General features: G+C 27.7%; 4 protein-coding genes and 1 long non-coding RNA gene across 5 annotated transcripts in view; 2 read left to right on the forward strand and 3 right to left on the reverse strand.

Moving 5' to 3' along the window:
* The window catches only part of LOC147906755 (uncharacterized), an 80960-nt gene extending 65855 nt beyond the window's left edge, over window positions 1–15105 (forward strand). Inside the window, exon 2 of the long non-coding RNA XR_015548095.1 lies at window positions 14927–15105. This is a non-coding gene — a long non-coding RNA (uncharacterized LOC147906755). The remainder of the gene's footprint in view (window positions 1–14926) is intronic.
* LOC105151462 (glutathione hydrolase 1 proenzyme) lies at window positions 906–11699 on the reverse strand. Its single transcript, XM_011065170.2, has 11 exons — window positions 11593–11699; window positions 8095–8242; window positions 7514–7638; window positions 7226–7365; window positions 6821–7053; window positions 6551–6711; window positions 5074–5297; window positions 4166–4361; window positions 3141–3306; window positions 2402–2548; window positions 906–1825 (listed from the first exon to the last, which is right to left on the reverse strand). The coding sequence occupies exons 1-11, from the start codon at window positions 11598–11600 to the stop codon at window positions 1637–1639; spliced, it is 1737 nt and encodes a 578-aa protein (XP_011063472.2). The 5' UTR covers window positions 11601–11699; the 3' UTR covers window positions 906–1636.
* Prosalpha4 (proteasome alpha4 subunit) lies at window positions 15050–17688 on the forward strand. Its single transcript, XM_011065167.2, has 6 exons — window positions 15050–15276; window positions 16157–16283; window positions 16360–16473; window positions 16796–16929; window positions 17034–17216; window positions 17334–17688. Exons 1-6 carry the CDS (start codon window positions 15175–15177, stop codon window positions 17421–17423), a joined length of 750 nt encoding a protein of 249 aa, XP_011063469.1. The 5' UTR covers window positions 15050–15174; the 3' UTR covers window positions 17424–17688.
* EMC5 (ER membrane protein complex subunit 5) lies at window positions 17536–18731 on the reverse strand. Its single transcript, XM_011065168.2, has 3 exons — window positions 18494–18731; window positions 18234–18286; window positions 17536–18104 (listed from the first exon to the last, which is right to left on the reverse strand). Exons 1-3 carry the CDS (start codon window positions 18573–18575, stop codon window positions 17913–17915), a joined length of 327 nt encoding a protein of 108 aa, XP_011063470.1. The 5' UTR covers window positions 18576–18731; the 3' UTR covers window positions 17536–17912.
* A 211-nt stretch (window positions 18732–18942) lies between these two features.
* On the reverse strand, window positions 18943–22865 carry LOC105151459 (uncharacterized). Its single transcript, XM_011065166.2, has 5 exons — window positions 22583–22865; window positions 22342–22485; window positions 21826–22173; window positions 21423–21715; window positions 18943–21300 (listed from the first exon to the last, which is right to left on the reverse strand). The coding sequence occupies exons 2-5, from the start codon at window positions 22342–22344 to the stop codon at window positions 21066–21068; spliced, it is 879 nt and encodes a 292-aa protein (XP_011063468.2). The 5' UTR covers window positions 22345–22485; window positions 22583–22865; the 3' UTR covers window positions 18943–21065.
* Window positions 22866–23177: the final 312 nt, after the last annotated feature.

Consider the following 23177-nt stretch of genomic DNA (forward strand, 5'->3'; position numbering starts at 1 on the left):
GATTGCCACACAAATTTTTTTGGAAATTAATTTTATTTAAGAACTGATATTTAAGAACTCGAAATACCAGAAAGAATCGAACCAGAAATTATAAATAATTTCTTATTTTTCTTTGATAAAAATTACATTTAAAATTAATATTAAATTGAATGTTTATTAACTTATTCAAATTATAATCAGATATTCATCAGATCTTCATCCAAAAATGTTGAAATTTACTCTGACAAATGAAAATTTATCTCATTCGCATAATTTTATTTGTTTATTTCACTGAATTATTTGTTGATTTTTAGAAAACCGTGAACTTTGTAAATATATTGTCAGAAAATGCATAATTCTGTTGCGTAATTAATGACTGTAAATATCAACTGTAATATCAACTTGCTGGTTTGGTAATTTGAAAATTAATATTGAATTTTATATACAAATGAAGTTTTGTTTATTATACTACACAAAATTTGTTTCGATTGCAAAATAGTAATAATCTTGTCACTACAAAATTTCAAGAATGACAAATATCATGCACGTATACATCAGCATGATTATGGAAATGCAAGATTATTGAAAAACGTAACCTGAAAGAGTATAATAATTTTAATCATGATGTCAGTATTAACAACTTCCACTTGATTATTTTTTACGAGCATAATTATACCTAATTTTAGTTATTAATAACATGAAATGAATTTATGTAAATTATATTAAATAACCTAAGAAAAATTTACATTAATTGTATGTAACAACAATAGGTAACTAATAATTAAATTTTTTTTACGTTATCCCTTTCAACAAGGGGGAGTATATTTTATTTATAGAATTGTATTATCTTAACTATCTTCAGTTTTTTGATGCGATCTTAATTTCAGAAGAAAAATTCATTATTTATCTATACATCATAATTGATGTTTTTTTTTATTTTGATAAAACATTTTATTGCAATGTTATTTTATATTACATAGTTGCATGATTTCGCATTACATATGCAGCAGAATTGTCGTGTCGCCTGCATTATCAAGAATAGAATCCTATGTTATCAATTACGGATATGTTATCTTTCATTTAAATAGAAAAACATATAGTTTACATCTAAAAATAAATTTAATTTGTACTAAACACAAATTAAAGACATTTTTGTTTTATATATTTGAATGTGTGAAACATTATGAAATATGTACAGAGATGCGATAATTGATGAAATACAATAAAATAAATATTACTTATACGCAATTACAATTTTTAAGTATTTACAGCCAAGTAGGAATCATTAATTCAAATATATTTTGAATCGGCACATATTTGAATTGGCACATATGCCAATGATTTTGATTTGAAATATAAATTGGCTCTTAAACTTAAAAATAAGAATTTTATTTACATAACAATTATCTAATCACATATAATTCGCCTGCGGATAATTCCGTAATTTATAAAGTACTTTATTCTTGTATTCTTTTATAAATAGGATGTGATAAGACAAACATTTTACGCTGTAGAGAGCATTTGTGAACCGTATGCCTAAATTAATCGTTATTGCAATTTAAGAAAAATTACGGTAGTGCAAAGAAAGAATCAATGCTCCATCCGTTATGTTATCTTTGGGTATAAAGTTATCCGCGTGAATTCTATACAATAATTTTTATAGTCCTGCTGTAGTTCCTTGTCGACGATAATCCGAGTTTGCTGTTATGAATCCATTTTCTTTCGATACAGCCGTAATCGCGCTACCAATTCCGCTAAAAGTGGTGGAGTTGTGTCCGATTTTCTTCAAATAATCTAACGTGACTGGACAAAAATCTTTCTCATTCTGGATATTCATCGGCAGCAGCTGCAATTATTCAATAGTTTTCTTAAAGATCATTAATAAATATAATAACTCAACAGTGTATTCCATTTAATGGTTTATTTAGCGTTTGATAAATGAAGCTTATCCATTTATCTTATTGTTAATATTATTTCTTATATAATAAAAGCTAAGAAATAATTTTTCCAAGGAAAAATATACCGAAGTATTTAAATTTGTATGAATTATAATTGATTATACAAGAAAAATGTTTAATAAATGCGAATTAAAAAATTATCTAAATTTATCTTTTATCTTTATTAAATTATAATTTTAAGAATATATTTTAATAACAATTTTACTAAAATCATTCTTTATTAATATGTTCCTTTAAAATCTTTTTTATTTTCTGTTTTAAATGATTTTAATTATAAAATGTCAAATTTAATAATTTCTTGGAATTTTATTAAATAATAATTTTAAAGATAGATTTAATAATCTCTTAAATTGCCATTATGAATTAAAACTCGGATTGAGATGTAATGGTACAATGAGAATTTGGTTTTCAATTATAAAATTATTTTCTCAAATTCAAATAGTCATTATATTGCTCATACTTACTTGATGATGAAGCCTGCGCGCATCAATCGCTTCCTTTATGTCGTAATCATACCAGAAATTCAAGAGCATCCCAATCGCCACGCCACTCGTGATTTTCGTGCCACCGGCTGCACCAATCACTAATCTCACATCGCCCTTGTCATCTACCTAAAAGAGATCGCGCGATTGAATCAAATGAACTTGAATTAGCCATCCAAGACTGGTCTCGTACATCTCGGTTCCTTTAAGATTATTTTACAAAAGCGTTTAAAGATCCAGATTTTTATACAGTCATACCGAATTACATAACAAACATCGTAGACTTCGCTATCAAAAAAGAGGTCGCATGATTATATTAAATAAACTTGAATTTAGTCATTCAAGACTGATACATCTCACTCAGTCTCTTTAAGATTATTTTGAAAAAGCATTTAAAAAGATTTTTATACAGATAGGTATATCGAATTGCATGAGAAATAACATTGTGGCGAGGTCTCACGCAGCGCAGAGAATCACTTCGGACGATCGCGTGACGATTGCGAATTGCAATTACATCATTGAGCTGAGCGATTCTCGGAATCGATGGTTATCCAGCGATGGTTAATTGCAAACTCGTTGTAGCCGTTTCATTAGACGCGTTTTCCAAGCGTTCACGAGACGCGCACCGAACGTGCGACTGTTTTGTTACATGTTGTATTCATCGAGTTTCGAGCTCTCGAGCGAATTTGTCGACGGTCACATTCGCGGTAAAATGGCTTACCACTATAGACGGGCACATCGAACTCAACGGCCGTTTACCAGGCCGAATAAAATTCGCCGGTGACGGCGGTAGCCCGAAGCCGTTGGTGATGTTAGGTGAGCTGAAGTCGTCCATCTCGTCGTTAAATATTATACCGGTGGACTCTGAGCGTATCATCGCACCCAACCTGTTAAATAAAGATGCTTATAAAGAGCACGAAAAATCTTACGCATTATACACCACGGGATTTTTATCGTGGTCTCTGTTCGCCGAGCACGAGCTGAATCGTTCCATTCTTAAAAGATAGATATAAACCATGCTTCTTTCAAGAACGAAGAACGTCGAACGTATCTCAGGAGCGAAGCGATTCAATTCGTTTTCTTCTTTTCGTTTTTAACGCGTTGATACGCAGAGTATCATAATAAAAGTTATAATAAAATTTTTATTAGTCTATGTGTGAAACGAATCGGTATCGTGAAATGGAAAGTCTGACATTTTTATTTTAAAATATTATATATGCATTGAGAAAAAAATACTTAAAAATTTATTTATGAAACATATGGTTTTTTCACTGAAATAAATTCTTGTTTCAGTATGAGATAAAATTTTATTTCTAGCAAATAAACCATTTACTTTATTTTTGTACATGATTTTTGTTAAGGAAATATATTTCACAGAAGTGTCAATATTTTGTCATCACAGTCAAAATTTTTTTATAACCAATAAATATTGAAGAAAACATAATATTTGCTTGCGATATTTCGACTTTTTTTCTCGGTACATTTAACACTTTATAAATGGATCGTTGCATTTATTTGAATATATATTATAGTATAATTTATAATATAATTTAAAACAGCCAAATTCTCTCTCTCTCTCTCTCTCTCTCTCTCTCTCTCTCTCTCTCTCTCTCTCTCTCTCTCTCTAAGTGAAAAGGAAATCTTCTAATCTAAGCTAAATTAATTTTGTACAAGTTGATTTTATATAAATTGTCTCGCGATTTAATTATTTCATTAGAGTACTTTGTCACTTGCAAATTTACTTACACCTGATTGATGGTCGACGTAACAGAGACGGCAGAACCGTCGGGGGCGAGGATGGAAACATGTGCGGTTCCTGCATCCTCGAGTGTTGCGGTGATAGCGCCGTAATCTGTTGGATCTTGACTTGTGCGATCATCCTTAATCCTATTTTTTATCATTTCCGCGTAATCGTTGGACGTTAAATTGGTGAGCAGTTCGTCTATAAAAAAAATAATTGCATTAAATGCTTCGTAATTGACGGGGAGGAAATTCGAAGAATGTATTAGAAAAAAATCATGCTGGAAATTACTAATCTTTTAACAACAGGTTTTATCAAATGCGTTATGTAATGATATATAGATTAACGATTATATTAGAAACATTTGATGACACAATTCTCAGAAAAAAAACATACTACGTACATCGCGACATTAAAGAAACTAATACGTAATAATATACATTTAAAGTAATATAAAAAACCTCTCTCTCTTTCTCTCTCTCTCTCTCTCTCTCTCTCTCTCTCTCTCTCTCTCTCTCTCTCTCTCTTCCTTCTTCTTTATGATTAATTTACATACTTATTATCGTAACATCAATGTCAACACGAGAAAATTTGTCTTTATTAATAGAAGAGATTTTTAATGCATTAATAATGTTCGAGATGCTTTAACTTTTAAATAAGCGTAACATTTTTTATTAATATTTCTATCAATGTTAGATATATAATTATCATTCAGTTAAAGACCTTGTAAAATAAATTAAATAGATTGTTATCGTTTATCATTTACATAGAAATTTTTCAGAGTGACTGACTATGATTTTTTTTAAATAAACTTTATATATAACGTTACTACATATCATATGTAATTCAAGATACGTTATCAAGAAATGTGAATTATGTTAAAATATTGCTCATTATATATCCACGGTCTTACCTATGCCGACGACAAATTCAGAATCCCCCAACTCTGTTCTTCTTGCGTAAGCCCACTTGAAGGTCTCCACTATACGTTGCCACATTATGTTCTCATCGCGAACCGGTAGCAGGCGACGAAGGACGTTCATTATAAACGTTAGAATTGCGCCTGAACCTGGCGGCGGAGCACTGTAAATTGTCAGGTTCCCCATTTTCAACGCGACCGGCTTTCTCCATACGGCTCTGCAAAGTAGTCTTGCATTATCAATGTGCTATGGTTCTTACACTAACAAAGTAACCCAATTTTTTTAGTTAAATAACATTTTGCCATTTTTAACTTCAATGTGTACAGCGAAAAAAATATTAAATTTTTACAAATATTCGTTCGAACAAATAATATGTTTCTAAGTAAATATTTATTAAATGTAAATATATTTATTTGATACAAAAAAAACCATTAATTTGATTTAATCATACTTATTTTATAGAGTAAATATTTACTCTAAATAAATGTTTACTGTTACTTAGTACTGTTCAAAGAAATATGTATTAAATTTAATAAATTTTTTTTCAGTATGTCAGAATGTAAATTAATCTATTTCTGTAATTTAATTTTAATTTTAAAGTAAGTAGCGTTCATATTAATGTATGCACTAAAATAAATAATAAACTAAATTTAAGTCAAATTTAATATATTTTCTTGGGTTAAATAATTTATCATCATTATTTTAATTAAATTGACGAAATTAACGAAATTGAAAAGAAACAGTGGCGACTTGTAAAAATAATAAAAAATAATTCAAATTGATTAATATTATGAATACAATTTAATTAATATTATGAATTTAACACTATTCTCAATAACACGTTTTTCTCATAGTATTGCCCTAGTTTGATTTATTACATTTATTTATTTTATATTTATATCATTTATTGCCACTAAATATACAATTTATAAAAAAAAATTGCTTATAATAAAGCAATCAAGAAAAGAGCACAACTTAATGTTTACTTTGATATAAGTAGTTTTGTTGAGTCATTATGAAATCAATATCTAATCTACTCTTACATTGTTATCGGTCTTAAATTAATTGATTATAAATAATGATGTTTAATATTATCAACAATTTATATTTATTCATACTTAATTATTTTGTTAATATTAAAATTCTAAAAAGAGATATAACAATAGCAAAACTTTTCGGTCATGATATTCTGATTAATTTCTTTAATGTATCATAAAAAATAAATTTTTCATTATAAGTTTTTTCAATAAGTTTTTCATTAATATTATCGTTGCAATAAATCAGTGTCGTTTTTATCTACTGTGAGCCACATTTCTTTTTTTTACGTTCTCTTGTAAAATTTCAAATAACTGCGTAATAAAGATAAGTTTATAATCGCCTTTAATCTAAATTTTCTCAAATAATAAGTTTCACACTTCACAAACATTCATAATATTTCAAAACACAAAAATGAAAAAACATAATACATACCTATACGTTTGAAAATCTCGTTTCGTGATTATTCCTTTAAACTTAGTTATCTCGTCGACTAATTTGTCAGTGATACTGCCATTATAAAACACGGAGGGACCCTCTTCCGCTATAAGCTTCAAGGTCTTCGCCAATTTCGGTCTCTTTATTCGATCTCCTGCCTGTAAATATTATTTAATTCATAGTCCTGAATCCACAAGATGTTCACCAGACAAAGCGAGAGATTAAAAAATGATAAAGGAGATTTCGAAAAATCAAGATGCTACTCACGATCCACGTTCTATTAGTGTCAGGATTTATAAGTATTTCAGCCAAACTGCTCTCGTTCTTTATCATAGGTTCCTTCTCGACCAGATATTCGGCAAGATAATCATTGACGAGCGATCCAGTTTCGCATAATTTAATTGTAGGCTCGAATAACTCAGGCCACGTTATCCTCCCGTATTTTTTATATGCTTCCCAATAGCCCATAAGCTCACCCGGGACAGCAATTGCGAGTCCACCTGTTCGACAACACATAGATTATGCTTGTTTACTCAGATTACTATTACGTACACAAGTGAAATAGAGAACTTTATAATTAAATGTTATGTTGCATCCGGTATGACTAGATACAACTTCTAAGCAATTTTAACGTAAATGTATCTGTCAGTAAGTTTTGCAAAAAAATCCTACCATACATGGATAAATGAGCATTGCCATTGAACATGTCCTCTTTTGCATTTATCGGGGCGGTCTCTCTCGCGTCCAGGAAGGTCGCCGTTTTGCTATTTGCGTCCCATATCGTCATAAGAAATCCACCGCCTAGTCCCATGCTTTAAATCAAATATAGAAATATATAGCTGACTGTATATTTTGTTCGCAAAATCAGGTGTTACATCATGATAAGCAAATCTTATCAAATCAAGAAGCATATTTCATATCAAAAAAAGAAGATTAAGAGATAAAAATTGCAATAAGTACCTGTGCAAAGACGCGACACCTTCGCAAAGAAGTGCTGCTATTGCTGCATCTACTGCTGAACCGTTTTTAGATAAGATATCTGCACCGATTTTTGAACATTCCTGACCGTTCGTTGTCACAGCGCCCTATTCACAAATATTTCAATAATTATAAAAAAAAAAACTTTTGAAATGTATTATACTATATCACATATTGTTCTTTTTACATGTAAAACAAAATGAATGTTTGCGAAATAACAAGTAAAATAAAGCAGTTATTGAAAAATAACAAATTTAATAAAAATACATTCTCAAAGCAAATACGCACATAGCATTATTTACTGTCGTTTAATATTAAATTAAATTTTTTATTAATTAATTTCCTAGCTGTTATTACGTAATGATTTACGTATTGAGCACGAGAAGTATTTTGTATTTGGAAATAATTACCTTCTTTTTTCGGAACACTATAATTATATTTTAATTAAATGAATAACTTCTCCAGAATACGTTTCAGTAAATGAGCAAATCAAATGTTGGTATTTTTATTACGGTTTAATTAAATCAATCTTTTTTTTATACTCATCAATTAATAGGTATTACCTTCGCATACCGACCCAGTTCAGAAGAACTGACGAACTTTGAACCGCACTTAACATCTGAATTGACCGTGAAGATTACAATTAATACCACGAAAACGGCCACAAGTACGGCGATCATCAGGCCGAATGCAATCAGCTTTTTTCTCCCTCTGTACAAAGTATGTAAAAATAAATATTAAAAAATAGATTTTTATTGTTTATCCTTTTAATGATATATTGACAATAGACTTAAGCTGCGTTTATTTTATGAGAATTTGTGATCGAATATCATTACACGATCATAACAATGATCTTTAATGTTAAACATTACAAACTTAATTTTCGTGACATTTTACATAATTTTTATTCGAAATTCGCTTATAATATATAAAAATATTTTATTTTTATTATTTATACTGTATTTTGATTTTACGTTATTTGTAAATTAAAATTTAAAATTCGATTATGCAATTAAGAACTATTAAAAAAATTTTAATAAATCGAGTTAAATGCATATTATACAATATAAATATGCATATAATTGTTTTTCTATAGAAAATATAGGAAGTTGATGATTTCGATGCATGCCCATTAGTACAATATCAATGAAAGAGCCGAATAATAGCGATGATAAAATAATAGTGATGCTTCTGTCGGTTGCTCAACAATCTCATGGTTGCTTTACGCTCTAATTAATGGTTTACCATGACCGCGTTCGCACCTGTGTCACTACTGTAAAGGTTTATCAGTTGCAACAAAGTACAATCATAGCATCAGGATTACATTTTACAATGTGAAATCGTCTTATGCTATTTAAAATGATATAAATTAAAATAGTTAAATAATTATATATATAAATTTTACAATGTTTAATCTTATGTAGTAACATAAGATTGATAAATAGATATTAAACAGATTTATTTATACATAATTAAAATTTGAATGATGTATGTTCGTATAAATAAAAATGTCGTGCAGTTAAACGAGGTGTAATAAGTAACATTTATAAAGTAACAAAACTTATAAAATTATAAAATAATAAAGTAGTAAGATTCCTTTATAAATACTCCATAAAAACAATGTTTATGATTGTGTGTGTATGATAAGAATCGTGATTTAAAAATTTATACAATTAAAGATAGATATGTATCGCTTAATAGATATCAACGCAATCATCGTTTTATTATCACCTTTATTGTCATCGTTGATTCAAGAACATGGTCCAGTTATCATCATGCAATCATAGATTTACACACGTAGAAGACATTTACTATGCAATTCCCTGAGATTGCGTAACGCATGTATATACCATTCAATACAGTCATGCGTCGTATGGTCTTAACATCGAGTCATTACAGACAATAATTTTAATTTATCAATTTCAAGATGTATGAGATATGACTCTAAAATTATAAGAAATAAAATTCTGCTTCGTAACACTTAAATAAACATATTACAGATCTGTAAATATTTAATTATCGTATACTTTAATGTGCTAATTGTATTATGAACATATAATAAAGATAAAATTTGAAGGGATTAATATAGTAGCTACGTCACGTGTAAATAAAAAATTATTTTTTTACTTTATTAATCAGGGAATAAGACAAATTAATTAAATATTTAAAAATTGAGCAAACATTTCCTTTAGATGACGTTCGATAAAATAAATCAACGATTGAAATAAATCATCTTGCCTCAGGAAGCTTTTTTTAAATATTATCACAATTTACAAAAATATTTCACAATAATGTCGATAAAGAAATAATGTGCTGATCACAATGTATCGACGAATTTTCATATTTGAAAAATATATTGCATACATTTCTTCACAACTCAAACATTCTTATACTTTTGCAATTTTAAATTAAATAATAATTATTTAACTGCAAATGTGTTTAGCTAATTACATGTGTGTTTAATTTATGGATGTGAACATTAAAAATTGCACAACAGTGTTGCAACAACTTACAGGTATATTTCATTGTATACTTTTTTAGATTAAAATATATTAAAATATGAATAAATGATGAATTATTATATTATAATATGTATGAATGTTAGTATAGTATGTATAGTATGTGTGAGTGGTTGAGTGTATGTGCATTACACATAATTTGATTGTCAATATAAATTTTTAACGGGATTTGCAAAAACTGTATGCTATATTATTAATGTATATATATTTACGTAAATATAATTAACTTATAAACAATTCAACATAAATTAATTCTACAATATTCATAAATGCACCAATAAATAACAATTTTTATACGACATAAGAATATATTTTTTCAAAAAATGCTTTTTAAAAAAATTAATAATATTGAAAAGTAATTTTCAAATATGAAGCATATACAAACGTGTGTTATTTGTAGCCAAAAACAATTATAAAATTGTTGCAAAAAAAATTCAACTCATAGTTTTCTTTCAATAATAAATTAGTTAGAAGACTATGAAAACGTTTTTTGTAAAATACTTTTTACAAAACTGGTTTCTTGTCATTCTTCCATTCTTGACGCAACGTGTGGTACTATCTATGGAAACATACTTAAACATGAATTGTGGAAGCGAAATTATCTATAGCTAGTTGTTAGTTAAAAGTCTTTTGCAATTGTAATGTAAGTATCATTACACAGCAATGACCATTGTACAATGACCGTAACGATATGTAATATCATCGACTGAATTTAAAATTAAGCCAAATTTCAATGTTTAGCGAGAATATTTTTAATGCTCTCTTTTCCTCTTTCTCTCTCTCTCTCTCTCTCTCTCTCTCTCTCTCAATTTTATTTCATTTTTTTTCTATTTAAAAATGCATAACGAATAATAAATGCATTTACACGCACACGATAATTATGATTCTAGATGCAATTGCAGCACACGATGTATTAGTTGCACGTGATTACGCCACATCGTTAATCACTCGAGTATTAAGCAATCTTCCATCCCTTGCAACGCACAATGTGTTTCCACGATTTATATTAAAAAATAATAAATATATACACAAATATAAACACAATAAGTTACAAAAGTAGTACATTTTTTATTTTATAGATCCTGATACTTATCTAATTATTTCTAATTATATCTAATCTAAATATTTGTCCTTCAATATTTTATTTGTTTATTTATTTCTGATATATATGTATAAATTTACATAAAATATAATAACTCAGCAAATAAGTATGACACACATGCAGTGGATTACGTTAAAAAAATTACACTCGACAAGCACGTTCTCGCAAATCACAAGTTTCTGTTGCAACTCACATTTGCACTGTTTAAGCATCACAAATTTTGCAAGTTACAGAAATAAAACGTTTCACAATGTCAATTATTGCGTACAAGGACGGTAACTATGTTTTCACATATGTTGAATTTGTATTGATTTTTAACACCGCGAATGGATGTTTAATGAGACAGTCGAAAAAAAATTATGCAAAAATTGTCAACACAGGTATTTTTACCTGCTACCTCCACACCTTCGCGGAGCGATAAAAAAAGAAAGTATACCGACCCAATCATGTTGCACAGGCGAACGTAGCACAGCGAGCATGACAGAGCGGCCAGCCTTGACTAAACGTTTCTCTAATCCGATCGTTTCTCTTATAAGAGCGACGATATCAGTTCTATCTATTCATCCCCACTCGCTCGATCAAAACGAAAGAGCGTCTGATTATTGTCTTTTTTTCAGGATAACATTTTTCGTTCTCGTTTTAAAGAACTATTGCAGACTATTGCAGACAATTATATTATTTGAACTTTGACAATTTTATCGAAAATTATTATGATTAACTTAAAAACGAAATATGATGTCTGCAATTAAAGGGAAAGACCACTGTGACAAGTTTAAAAAATTAATTTTTTTGCATTTTTGTAATGCTTAGAGTCTTAAAAAATATGTCTCTAAAATATTACATTGAAATTCGCAAAAAAATTATAGTAAATATGTGATTCCTCTTTAAGCATGTGTGAGAAATCTTGTAAAAATGCATCTGTTCCATATTATTTTCCGTATTATATTTATTGTAAATATGATAAATTACATAATATGATGATAATATAGATAGATATTAGGATGATATATACATGTTAGATTTATGTGTAATATTATATATCTAGGTCAATTTTACCATTTATTATTTTAACACATGTGAGCATTAATTTATTTTACTCGAATAAAAGTTGCATAATAAATACAAAAATTATTAAACAGGAATAATAAATTAAACATAAAAAAATCCCCATTTCAGTATGCGGCAAGTTACGAATCAAAATTTTTTCTGGACTTTCTATTAGTTTGATGATAATAGCATTAGATTTTTTATATATTGAAATATTTACGTTCGCTTAGAATTTATATTTCTCCTTGAGATTTATAATTTTCCCGGATGAAAATAATTAAGAGATATCGATCAGAGATTATGTCACAGTTAAATTCAAGAAAATACAGACCTAGGTAAAACAAGGAATCATAATTAAGTTATAATGACATCATCATGATATTAAAAATTAATATACTTAAAAATTAATATACTTAAAAATTAATTGATAAGATGAATGATAATTCTAATTGATGAATGAAGTCGTGATGATGTCCTCATGACATTATAATAACTTCTATGTTTTACTTGGAGAAACTCTAATTGTCCCAAGTATTCTAAGTATTCAAACAGCAATCTTTCAAAACAATTTTTTTTTTAATTGCACACAATCGTAAAATTTGTATGATTGCAAATATCATACAAATATATACAATAAGTTATAATATTATTCTAGAAATAACATATATGCTATACAATAATAAATGATATCTTTAATAAAATTATATCTAAATCTAACACGCAACGATAAATATAAAATTAAAAAATGCCGAATTACGAATTTAAAAAGTTGTAATATAACTTAAAATAATAGCGCATGTACCTAAAAATTGAGCCATCATTGAGATCGATATTTCCACAGTTTAGAGAATAGATATTTATTTAACATTGTTTAAATATTTATTTCACATTAGTTATTTCTTTGAAATAATAACTATAAGAAATATATTTATTTTACGTTAATTTAATATTTATTCTATATTAATCAATTAACAAGCACAGTACGTGGCATCAGATACTATTTTTCATAAGCTAACACAGCTCCTATCACAAAATAAAAGGCACAACGATATGAGATTTCTCACCTATTTTATAATAAAATAATACTGAAACGATACTTTGAAGACAACCCCAAAATTGGGCTCCAAATGAAAATTAAGTATTTTGACAGTTCGCGCATGTAAAAAAAAACAATTTTTATTGTTAACAATTTACGTTCCTAAATATTTAAAAAATGTTTATTTGATATTAAAAACACATTTTGTTAAACGTTTAAAAAATGTTTATATAATGTTAAAAATAAATATTTTTTAATAAAAGAAGAGTTTCCATTAATTTTAAATGTTTTTTAAATGTTTTTTTAACATTGATAAAATTTTTTTTTTAATATTTAAAAAATATTTCTTTACTGATTGGGTGCACAAAACATATTACATATATAACAGAATTTTGTCAATTCTGAAGAAATCATTCTCACAGACAAATATTCATAGTCTGAGAGAAAGGGTCTCATATTTAATATCTCATTATGAATAAGTTTCAGTTAGAATCTTAAATTTCATAATATTATATCATCATCATATAATCTTAAATACGTTACTTAAGTATAATCTTAAATATAATTTTAAATATCTCTTAAATATAATTTTAAATCTTATATTTATATTTATAATCACCTTAAATATGCTTTTTAAATATTTCTACACAATCACTAATTAGATCTTAAGTTAAAATCAGATTTTAAAAATATCCTAATAATAATGTGCGTTAAAAAGATTTATTTTATTTTCATTTTAAAGTTATAAAAAATATGATAAGTCTTTTGCAATGTAAGAAAAAATAATTTGACTTTATTAGGTGTTGGAATTAATTCGTAGCGTTTTACAAGTGATGGGAAGTACTTTCATTAATGTATTTTTTAATGCTCATGTGAAATAAATAACATTCTTTCATTAAAAACGCTACGAATTAATTCCAACACCTAATAATTAGCTGCATATTGGATTTTTTAAGTGGTGGACGGTTCCAAGTACTTTGGAACTAAATTATATATATTTTTAATATAAAATGATATTTTTATTAATACATATTACATCGTAGACATCGCGTAGAATATAGCGTGTCAATCATATTTCGAATATTAATTATTATAAGACCTAACATAACGTGCAACAATTAGCTCAAAGCTTAAAGTGACATGCTTGCTACGTCACGTACGGGCTATCAGATATAACTAAGTATATGCATTTTACGTACAATATAATATATACTTATATATGCATATTTTGATTTTATCTCATATGTATAATTTTCTGCATACAATATAGTCAATATGTGTAATCAACATATATTATTATTATATGAATATTTAATATAATTGTTTTACTATCATGATTCACGTATATACATGTATAAAATCAGGTTACACTTTTTATTTTATTACAAAATTTTTAAGTTTATAAAAAAGCGAAGTGTGTCATGTATTATTAAAATCGAAAAAGAAAAATGAGTCTTTGTGTAATTTTATTTTGGTTTTCGTGATCTCAGTTACATCCAGATGAAATTATTAAGACGATCAACGTAATCTATATCGATGCAAATAAAAATCGGAGCGCGCTTATACATCTTGAAATGAGATAAAAATTACAAAAATAAGCAAAATTACTAAAATATTTATAATAGTTTTATTCAGGTCAACATCTAATAAATTTGATCATTTTTGTAATTTTTTTCACTTTGTTTCAAAAGATACACAATCGATTCTCAGATTGTCTATTGATAGAGCCTATAGAAAACGAGGAATTCTTCATCATTTCATGAGGATCCGTTCGTCCAATCCGGGACACGGTACATTTCTAGGGAAATGCGTTGTCATGTTCGCGTCCGGAGTGACTCTGGAACGAGTCGAACGAGTGGCTACTGATTGACTGCTTGGAAAACGGTGGAGTCATTTTGAGTTTCCTGCAGGACGGTGAATATTTTAGACAGCCGAAACGATGTCGGCGAGATACGATAGAGCGATCACGGTTTTTTCACCAGACGGGCATCTGCTTCAGGTAGAATACGCTCAGGAGGCAGTCAAGAAAGGCTCGACGGCGGTATGTTGAACAGTTTAATTTTTCTAACCTCTCTTCCTCTTCAATTAAAGAGTCTTTCAATCATTTCATTGTTTCCTTTTGTCTATCCGTCGATTTCTAGTCTATCTATTGTCATACATGAAGAACTTTTAGTTATTATTGACCAACTTTATTCATCTACTTTGTACATGACTCTGCGAATCCTTTATTAGGTTAGGTTTTATATATATATATATATATATATATATGTATGTATATGCGTGGTGTGTATGTGTATATACATATATACTGTGTTATATGTGTATTTTTTATTATTTCTACATCTCAGCATTATCGTTCTTGGCATGTCATATTCTGCTATTCTATTCATAGGAATAAAACATTATTTATATCCATGTTATTTTTCTAATCATAAAGAATTAAAAATTCCAACTGAAATTCTAAACAAAATTCTATTTATTCTTTAATAAATAAAATAAAATAAATTGAGTTCTTGAGATAACAAATAAATATGAATTAATGATAGATGATTGAAAGCAAAAATTCGACACAGTTATTAAAGCGTTATAGTTAACAAATTATTAAAGCATTGTAGTTAATAAATGTATTTCATAAAGTCTTTACAAATAATAATAAGACAAAATTGGAAATTAAACTATTATGAAGGTCTTAACTTTCCGACTGTTTCCGATCTAGTCTACTCAGTTTCTAATCTAGACTAGGTCAGAAACAGTCGGAAAGTCTTATTATTTGTAAAGTCTTTATGAAATATAATACATTTATTAACTACAATGCTTTAATAATTGTATCAAATTTTTGCTTTCAATTGCCTGTCATTAATTTAAATTTATTTATTTAGTCTTTGTCTACTTATGTGTGCTTCAATTTTTTATATGTACAGGTTGGTGTACGTGGTGCAGATGTAGTAGTTTTGGGTGTCGAGAAGAAATCTGTTGCTAAATTACAAGAGGAACGTACAGTGCGCAAAATATGTCTCTTGGACGATCATGTAATTATGGCCTTTGCAGGTATAATAGAGGCTTAAAGATAAATATTGCTTTCGTATGTTGCAAATAAAATAATTGTTTTCAATTTATTTAATAGGTTTGACTGCTGATGCAAGAGTATTGATCAATCGTGCGCAAGTTGAATGTCAGAGTCATAAATTAACTGTAGAAGATCCTGTTACCTTGGAATATATTACAAGGTATATTGCAGGTACGACTAAAATTTAAAAATTCTTCTGTAATAATGTAACAACAATTAATATTATACTAAGAAGAAATGTGCAAAGTTTCTATGCGATCGGATTACATCTTATGTTCTGCCAAGAGAGTATTTAAATTTAGCTTAAAATGCAACTTCATTTTCTTCGCGTATTACCTTAATATATATTTTTTTTTCTCACTCAATTTTCCATCAATTTCATATAAAACCAAGCATATTCAGGATCGAACTTGGGACCTGTTGACTACAGGTCAATTGCTTTAAATGGAGCTACATCACTTCAACAGAAAATAAAAATTGTTATTATTTACAGGCTTAAAACAGAAATATACACAAAGTAACGGCCGTAGACCTTTTGGAATATCCTGTCTCCTAGCTGGATTTGATTATGATGGTGTCCCACACCTTTATCAAACAGAGCCATCAGGGATATATTATGAATGGAAGGTATTTATGGATAAGACCGTTTTTATGAATTTTTTATTGAATAGTTGAATATAATTATTTTTAATATTTAAAAATTTATATCAATCTGTCTTTCCACAAAAAAGGCAAATGCAACAGGTCGCAGTGCTAAAACTGTACATGAATTCTTAGAGAAGTATTATACTCCGGAAGAAGTATCGACAGAAAAGGGTTGTATAAAATTAGCTATCAGAGCGCTCCTTGAAGTAGTTCAATCTGGACAAAAAAATTTGGAAATAGCAGTAATGCGACGTGGACAGCCGTTAGAGGTATAATTGTAACTTGTATCTAACTGTATATTTAATTCTACGAAATCGATTTAATCGAAGGAATCCATGAAAACCGAATTTACAGTAATAATAATACATACACATATATAATTTTAGATGTTAGACACAGATACTATAGGTGAATATGTAACAGAAATCGAAAGAGAAAAAGAAGCAGAGGCGGAAAAGAAGAAACAGAAAAAGTGATGTCTCGTGTTTTATTATGCACTTTTACTATACTATTAATTAATTTTTCTTATAAAATAATTATATTGAAAAGAAATAGAGGAGGAAAACATACAAATGAAAAATGCGATAAGAAAAACTAAGACTTTTTTTATTCATACTATTTACGCAATTGTGTAAAATGTGTATACATTCATTACATGTTTTGAATTTTAAGGCTGTAGATTGATATTATATGAAGACAAAGAACACAATATATTACAAGTTGCTTTTCAGCAATAAATAATTACATTTCATATCTATGCATGTATCAGATTATCTTGTTAATGCTTTCACTTTATATGTAACTTGGTTTTTTTAAAGTGATAAATTATTTATTTTAATATAATACAAATATAAATTACATTAATTGATAATACTAAATTTCAATAGATCTTTGCTATTCTAAATGCAATTTAACAAATAATATAGTGTATCTTTTTTCAATGATTTAATATCAAAATACTATTTTTACTCTGAGATGTATTCTGGTGACAGAGATCTTCCACGATGATTAAATACTTGAAAGGATGGTAGATTCCGCAGTGTCTCCCAAGATTTATTCTCCAAATCAACAACTGCCCGGATTTCTTTGAAATCACCAGCAATGTACATAACGCCGTACATAACGATAAATAAACTGGCTATGCCTTGGATTAAAATCTATAACACAAAAACATATCCTGTAATGTTCTAAGATCCTATCAGCTTGTTTGAATTTATAGAATACTTTATACAGAAACAAAACTTAACTTTCTATATGAGAAACAAGTATCATGAATCATAGCTTACGTCAATTGGCAAAGTAGTAAACTCTTGTTCGGTGATTCGTAAATAGGAACGATCTATAAAAAACCAAATTTCGATTATTCATTTTGGTTACACTGTTCATTTTCATCTCAGAAATTTGATTTGACTTGTATCTTATTTTAATCCAAGTGCAAAATGCCAAACAAAAACAAAAACGATATAATTTCATCAGAATATTAATATCAGTTCTAACCTAAGAAAATAAAACTGATAAAATAAAAGAATAATATGCAGATACTCACGTTGTGCCGCAGAATAAGCTGCATGTAATATAAACATAAATCCTACAAAAGTTATAAATTTATGTACAGCCGTAGCAGACATGATGAATATATAATATCACTGATGACGCATTGAAATTGCACTTTTAATTCAACGACGCAACCGAAACAACAAGAGCGATCGATTATTATTTCACGACTACGACCATCTGATGAAGCATTCTGAAGGATGCGCAATAGACAGTGATATGCCGATAGCATTTGATTGGTCGATAGACAGTAAAATGCGATGCCAATAACGTTGGATTGGTCAAAATTCGCTCCCTCCTTGCTCCATCATGCGCAACTTCGCAATTCTGATTCCACCATACTACTTCTAGTCAGAAATGTCAGGATGGTTCACTCCAGTTTACTCCAGAAAGAAACCAGATAATGGAGTGGAGTAAAGAGGGCGTATCCCGCGTTTTAAACAAATCTCCGTTTAGTAACATCTCTATGTGCACAAATCGTGTATGTTGAACTATACAGCCACAGATATTCTAGGGGTAACATATTAATATTAGGTATGCTCAATGAAATGACAATTACGAATCGAATCGACATCGATATGATTGTTATTTCTCACTGGTTATGGCCATGCACAGATTATAACTAAACAAAGAAAAAAGTCACGAAGACTGTGACTATGTCAAGTTTCAAGCTTAAAATATTTATAATGTATATATTGGGTCATCTAAAAAGTATCCGCGGTTTTTTGTCACTAGATATGTGTTGATGGTCATATATCTAGTGACAAAGTACCGCGGATACTTTTTAGATGACCCAATATAATACAAATATATAACTTTTCAAAGAAATAATTGAATAACAAGAAATAAAATTACTCTTCATTATACTGGCATTATGTATATTGTATTATAATTTCACCATCAATCTTTTTATTACAATTGTGATTGGCAAACTAATAAATTTTGTACGTATTCTGAGTTGTTCATATTAATAATATAAGAATTATAATAATATTTATTATAAACAATTATTCTTAAGAAACTTCTTACCGATTTATAAGTAATTTACAATACTTAAATTTCAATCTTAAATTCCTTTCAACGAAATTATATTGAATGTGACGTTTTATGAAGATCAGTCTCTTACCGTCATGCTTTAATTATTATTTATATTTAGATTGACGGTAATAGAATCGAATGTTTAACACAAGTACGAAAATCAATATTTTAAATTTAAAATTATAACTTAAATTAAATGATTGTATGATAACGTTATTATTTTTCATGAAGTAATACTAAAAATAAATCAATAATATAATTCATGAAAAGCATATTTAATATTAAAAAGTGCCATCCTCCTTTATATCGTAAAAATATTCATGTGTGTGTGTGTGTGTGTGTGTGTGTGTGTGTGTGTGTGTGTGTATTTGTTTATTGGAAGAGTACATTTAGTAGCTCAAATATCTTTGATTTTGTTATATCTAGTTAATATAATGATAGGTATAAAAGGAGGATATTTGTGATCCAATGTATTCAAGTACAGATAAAATTATTTATTTATATTTTTTTTATTATAAGTATTTTTATAATTACAAAACCTCAGTTTGATAAAATTGTAATTACTAATTTTATGTAATTACTAATTATATTTTAGATCTATTTCTTTAACAATCAATAACATTATGGCCGGGGAAAAAATGTTTCATATATGAATATAATTATACAAAATTATATAAAATTATTTATATAATTAACATATTTTATATATTATATGTAATTATATTTAAAATATATTCTTATATGTAACATTTTCCAAAAGTGACAACTAAAATGGAAAGTTGATATAATGTATATAAAAATTCATTTTAAGTACATATATAATACAAATGTATATGCGCATATAATACACAAAAATTAGACATATATCTATGACTAATTATACTGTACATGTAAATATTTTTAATTATACACCGTTGTCAATAATATATTAATAATTTATTTGTTATCAAAATGATATTATATAATGAAGTATATAATTATATAATATTGTCATATGTATTACTGTGTAATACAAGTTTTGTTTGACATTACTTTTATCAAAATAGTGTATATTATATTATTTTTACATTATATTATTTTAAGCGCTTTATAATAAAATATTGATTTGGCAAATTGATCTTTCGCAACCATCTCATACTGATATTCATATCAAGAATGAATTTGACTGCAAGTAGAAAACTTTAATCAATTACATTATTATACAAATTTTATTTACATTTGCGTTATATCATATAATAATTGATACATGCTATAGAGAATGAATTAAATGGTATTCTATTATCGGATATTATTATTTGTATCACATTCTTATGAATGTTAGTCCTAATGTAAAGAAGAAATGAGGCTCGTTAATTGTCGTCAACGTCAAGTTCCTACTAGATTGTATATTACGTAATATAATCGAAATACAAATATAATAGGCAGTTATTAGAAAATCAAAATTTCGTTAATGTATTTTTTAGGTATAAATGTTAATTTAAATGTCGGTCTTCTCAATTTCGAGATATATCCGAATTGTTATTAGATTACCAGTAGTCCTTTCTACATTCAGGAAAGCAATAGTATAATTCACATAATACTACTGGCCATTCCGATGTCTCTTTTATTACAGTTACAGCTAATTCAAATATAGGTTTCAATAGCTTAGCAGAGTATACGTAGGGAGATGTACAAATGTTTCCGCAATAGAAGCAATTATCGATTTTATTTCTACTTATATGTTCATTCAAATCATCCCATCGAAAAATTATATGTTCATCTCTGTGAAAATATTGATTTTGTTTATTACAAATTATCAAATGTAAATTATCAAATAGAAACTTGTGTGATATTTTTACTAAAATTACATTGTAGTACATAACAAGTAGAAAAAAACAACGTACCTACAATATTGGTGCAATACTTTTGCTGCAAACTGAGTAAGGCTTGGGATTATTATCTCATTAATAAATTCTGGGCGATCGACTACTAATGGATTCATTGAAATATCTAAAGTTTGCAGTCGCAAATAATTGATCCCTGCAGGCAGATACATTAACATGTTATGCGACACATCCAAAATACTAAGATTTTGAACTTTTTCAATGCCCTGTGGTAAACATTTCAACATGTTGTGACTTATTTTCAATTCTACTAAGGCATTTAAACTCCAAATGTATATCGATAATTCGAGAAGCTGTAAATTAATGATATTCATGATGACCGTGCTATTAATGAACTATTAATTGTTATTTATGACAACACTGCTTTCATTAATGATTGTCGTGATATCTTATGATGATTTACCGAATTATTACTTATATCTAGAAAACGTAAAGTTCTCTTAATTCGTGCTTCTTTTAGCCATGCCCATCCAGAATATCGACTCAAACAATGTGATAAATTAAGCCGTCGAAGACAATGAAAAGCGCCCAATTTTCTCGGCAACAGATCAATGTTGTTACTTGATATATTCACATCTGTTAAATTCAACCATTTTGTAATGTTATTCAAGGTCTTCAACTGTGGAGTGATATAAAAAAGCTTTAAATATAAAAAATATAAAGCTGATAAACATATAATTGCCAAATTTTGTAAACATCGTTCCATAATTGTATCTTCCAAAATTTCATAACATTTTCTCTTATATCCAACCTATATTGAAAATGATTATTTAAATTAGATTTGTAATTGGTAACCATTATGCTACGAGTTTAAAATAATTATGTTTAATATTATATAACTCTAAACACATGTAACTTTTCAAGTGAAGTAATTACTCAGAAAAATTTTTTATTAATACTTCTTATAACAATTATTCACCATTGTATAAAGACGATGTAATCTTATATTTATGTATTATTAATAAACTGATAAATTTTGTAATTCGCGTTACTAACAATGTACGTTGCTAATATACAAAATTTGAAGATCTTTGTCGCGAATATATAATTTGTTCCAAGATTTCTGTAAAAAGCCATAAAAATTATTTGGTCTAAAACGATTTGATATATGTAAAAGACGTATGAATTTTCGTGATGTAGGCTTAATAATAAACACTTACAAATTATTATGTCCATTGTATCTCACGTTCTGTTTAAGAAATCAAATTTTTAAATATTTAAATAAAGAAAGGTCTGCTGCCTTGTTTTTATCATCCACTTGCTTGTTTTATTACTGCTTTTGTAGAAAAATTTAATACTCCATAGATTTGTAATTCCTAATTTATAACATCGCGGTTTTCTTTTTAATTTTAAATTAGTTAAGGTGATGTTCTGACACGAGCCTCAAGATAACTGTCGTATTTGGTTATTACTTGTTGTTTTATATTAAAGTGACATTGGTACAAATGTGAAACAGTATATTGTAAACATCGATTTTTTTATAAATTAAAGATTATAACTAAAATTAAAACAATTATAATGCGCTCGTTACATATATTTTTCAAAAAATTCGGTTTTTTGAGACTAATAAATTGTGTTAGCCAATTCTCAAAATTTATTTAAATATAATTAAATTTATGTTAAAATGTTAAATATTTTTAAAAGATATTTTACAAGTTACTTGCGCAATTTAATAAATTTTAAGAAAAATTGTGTACATCGATAAATCAATACATTTTTTCGCGGATAACACGGATTCAAAATTTTGATTCATGC

The sequence above is a fragment of the Acromyrmex echinatior genome, chromosome 18 (genome assembly GCF_024713525.1).
Source record: "Acromyrmex echinatior isolate Ae372 chromosome 18, ASM2471352v2, whole genome shotgun sequence".
In the NCBI taxonomy this organism is placed as follows: Eukaryota; Metazoa; Arthropoda; class Insecta; order Hymenoptera; family Formicidae; genus Acromyrmex; species Acromyrmex echinatior.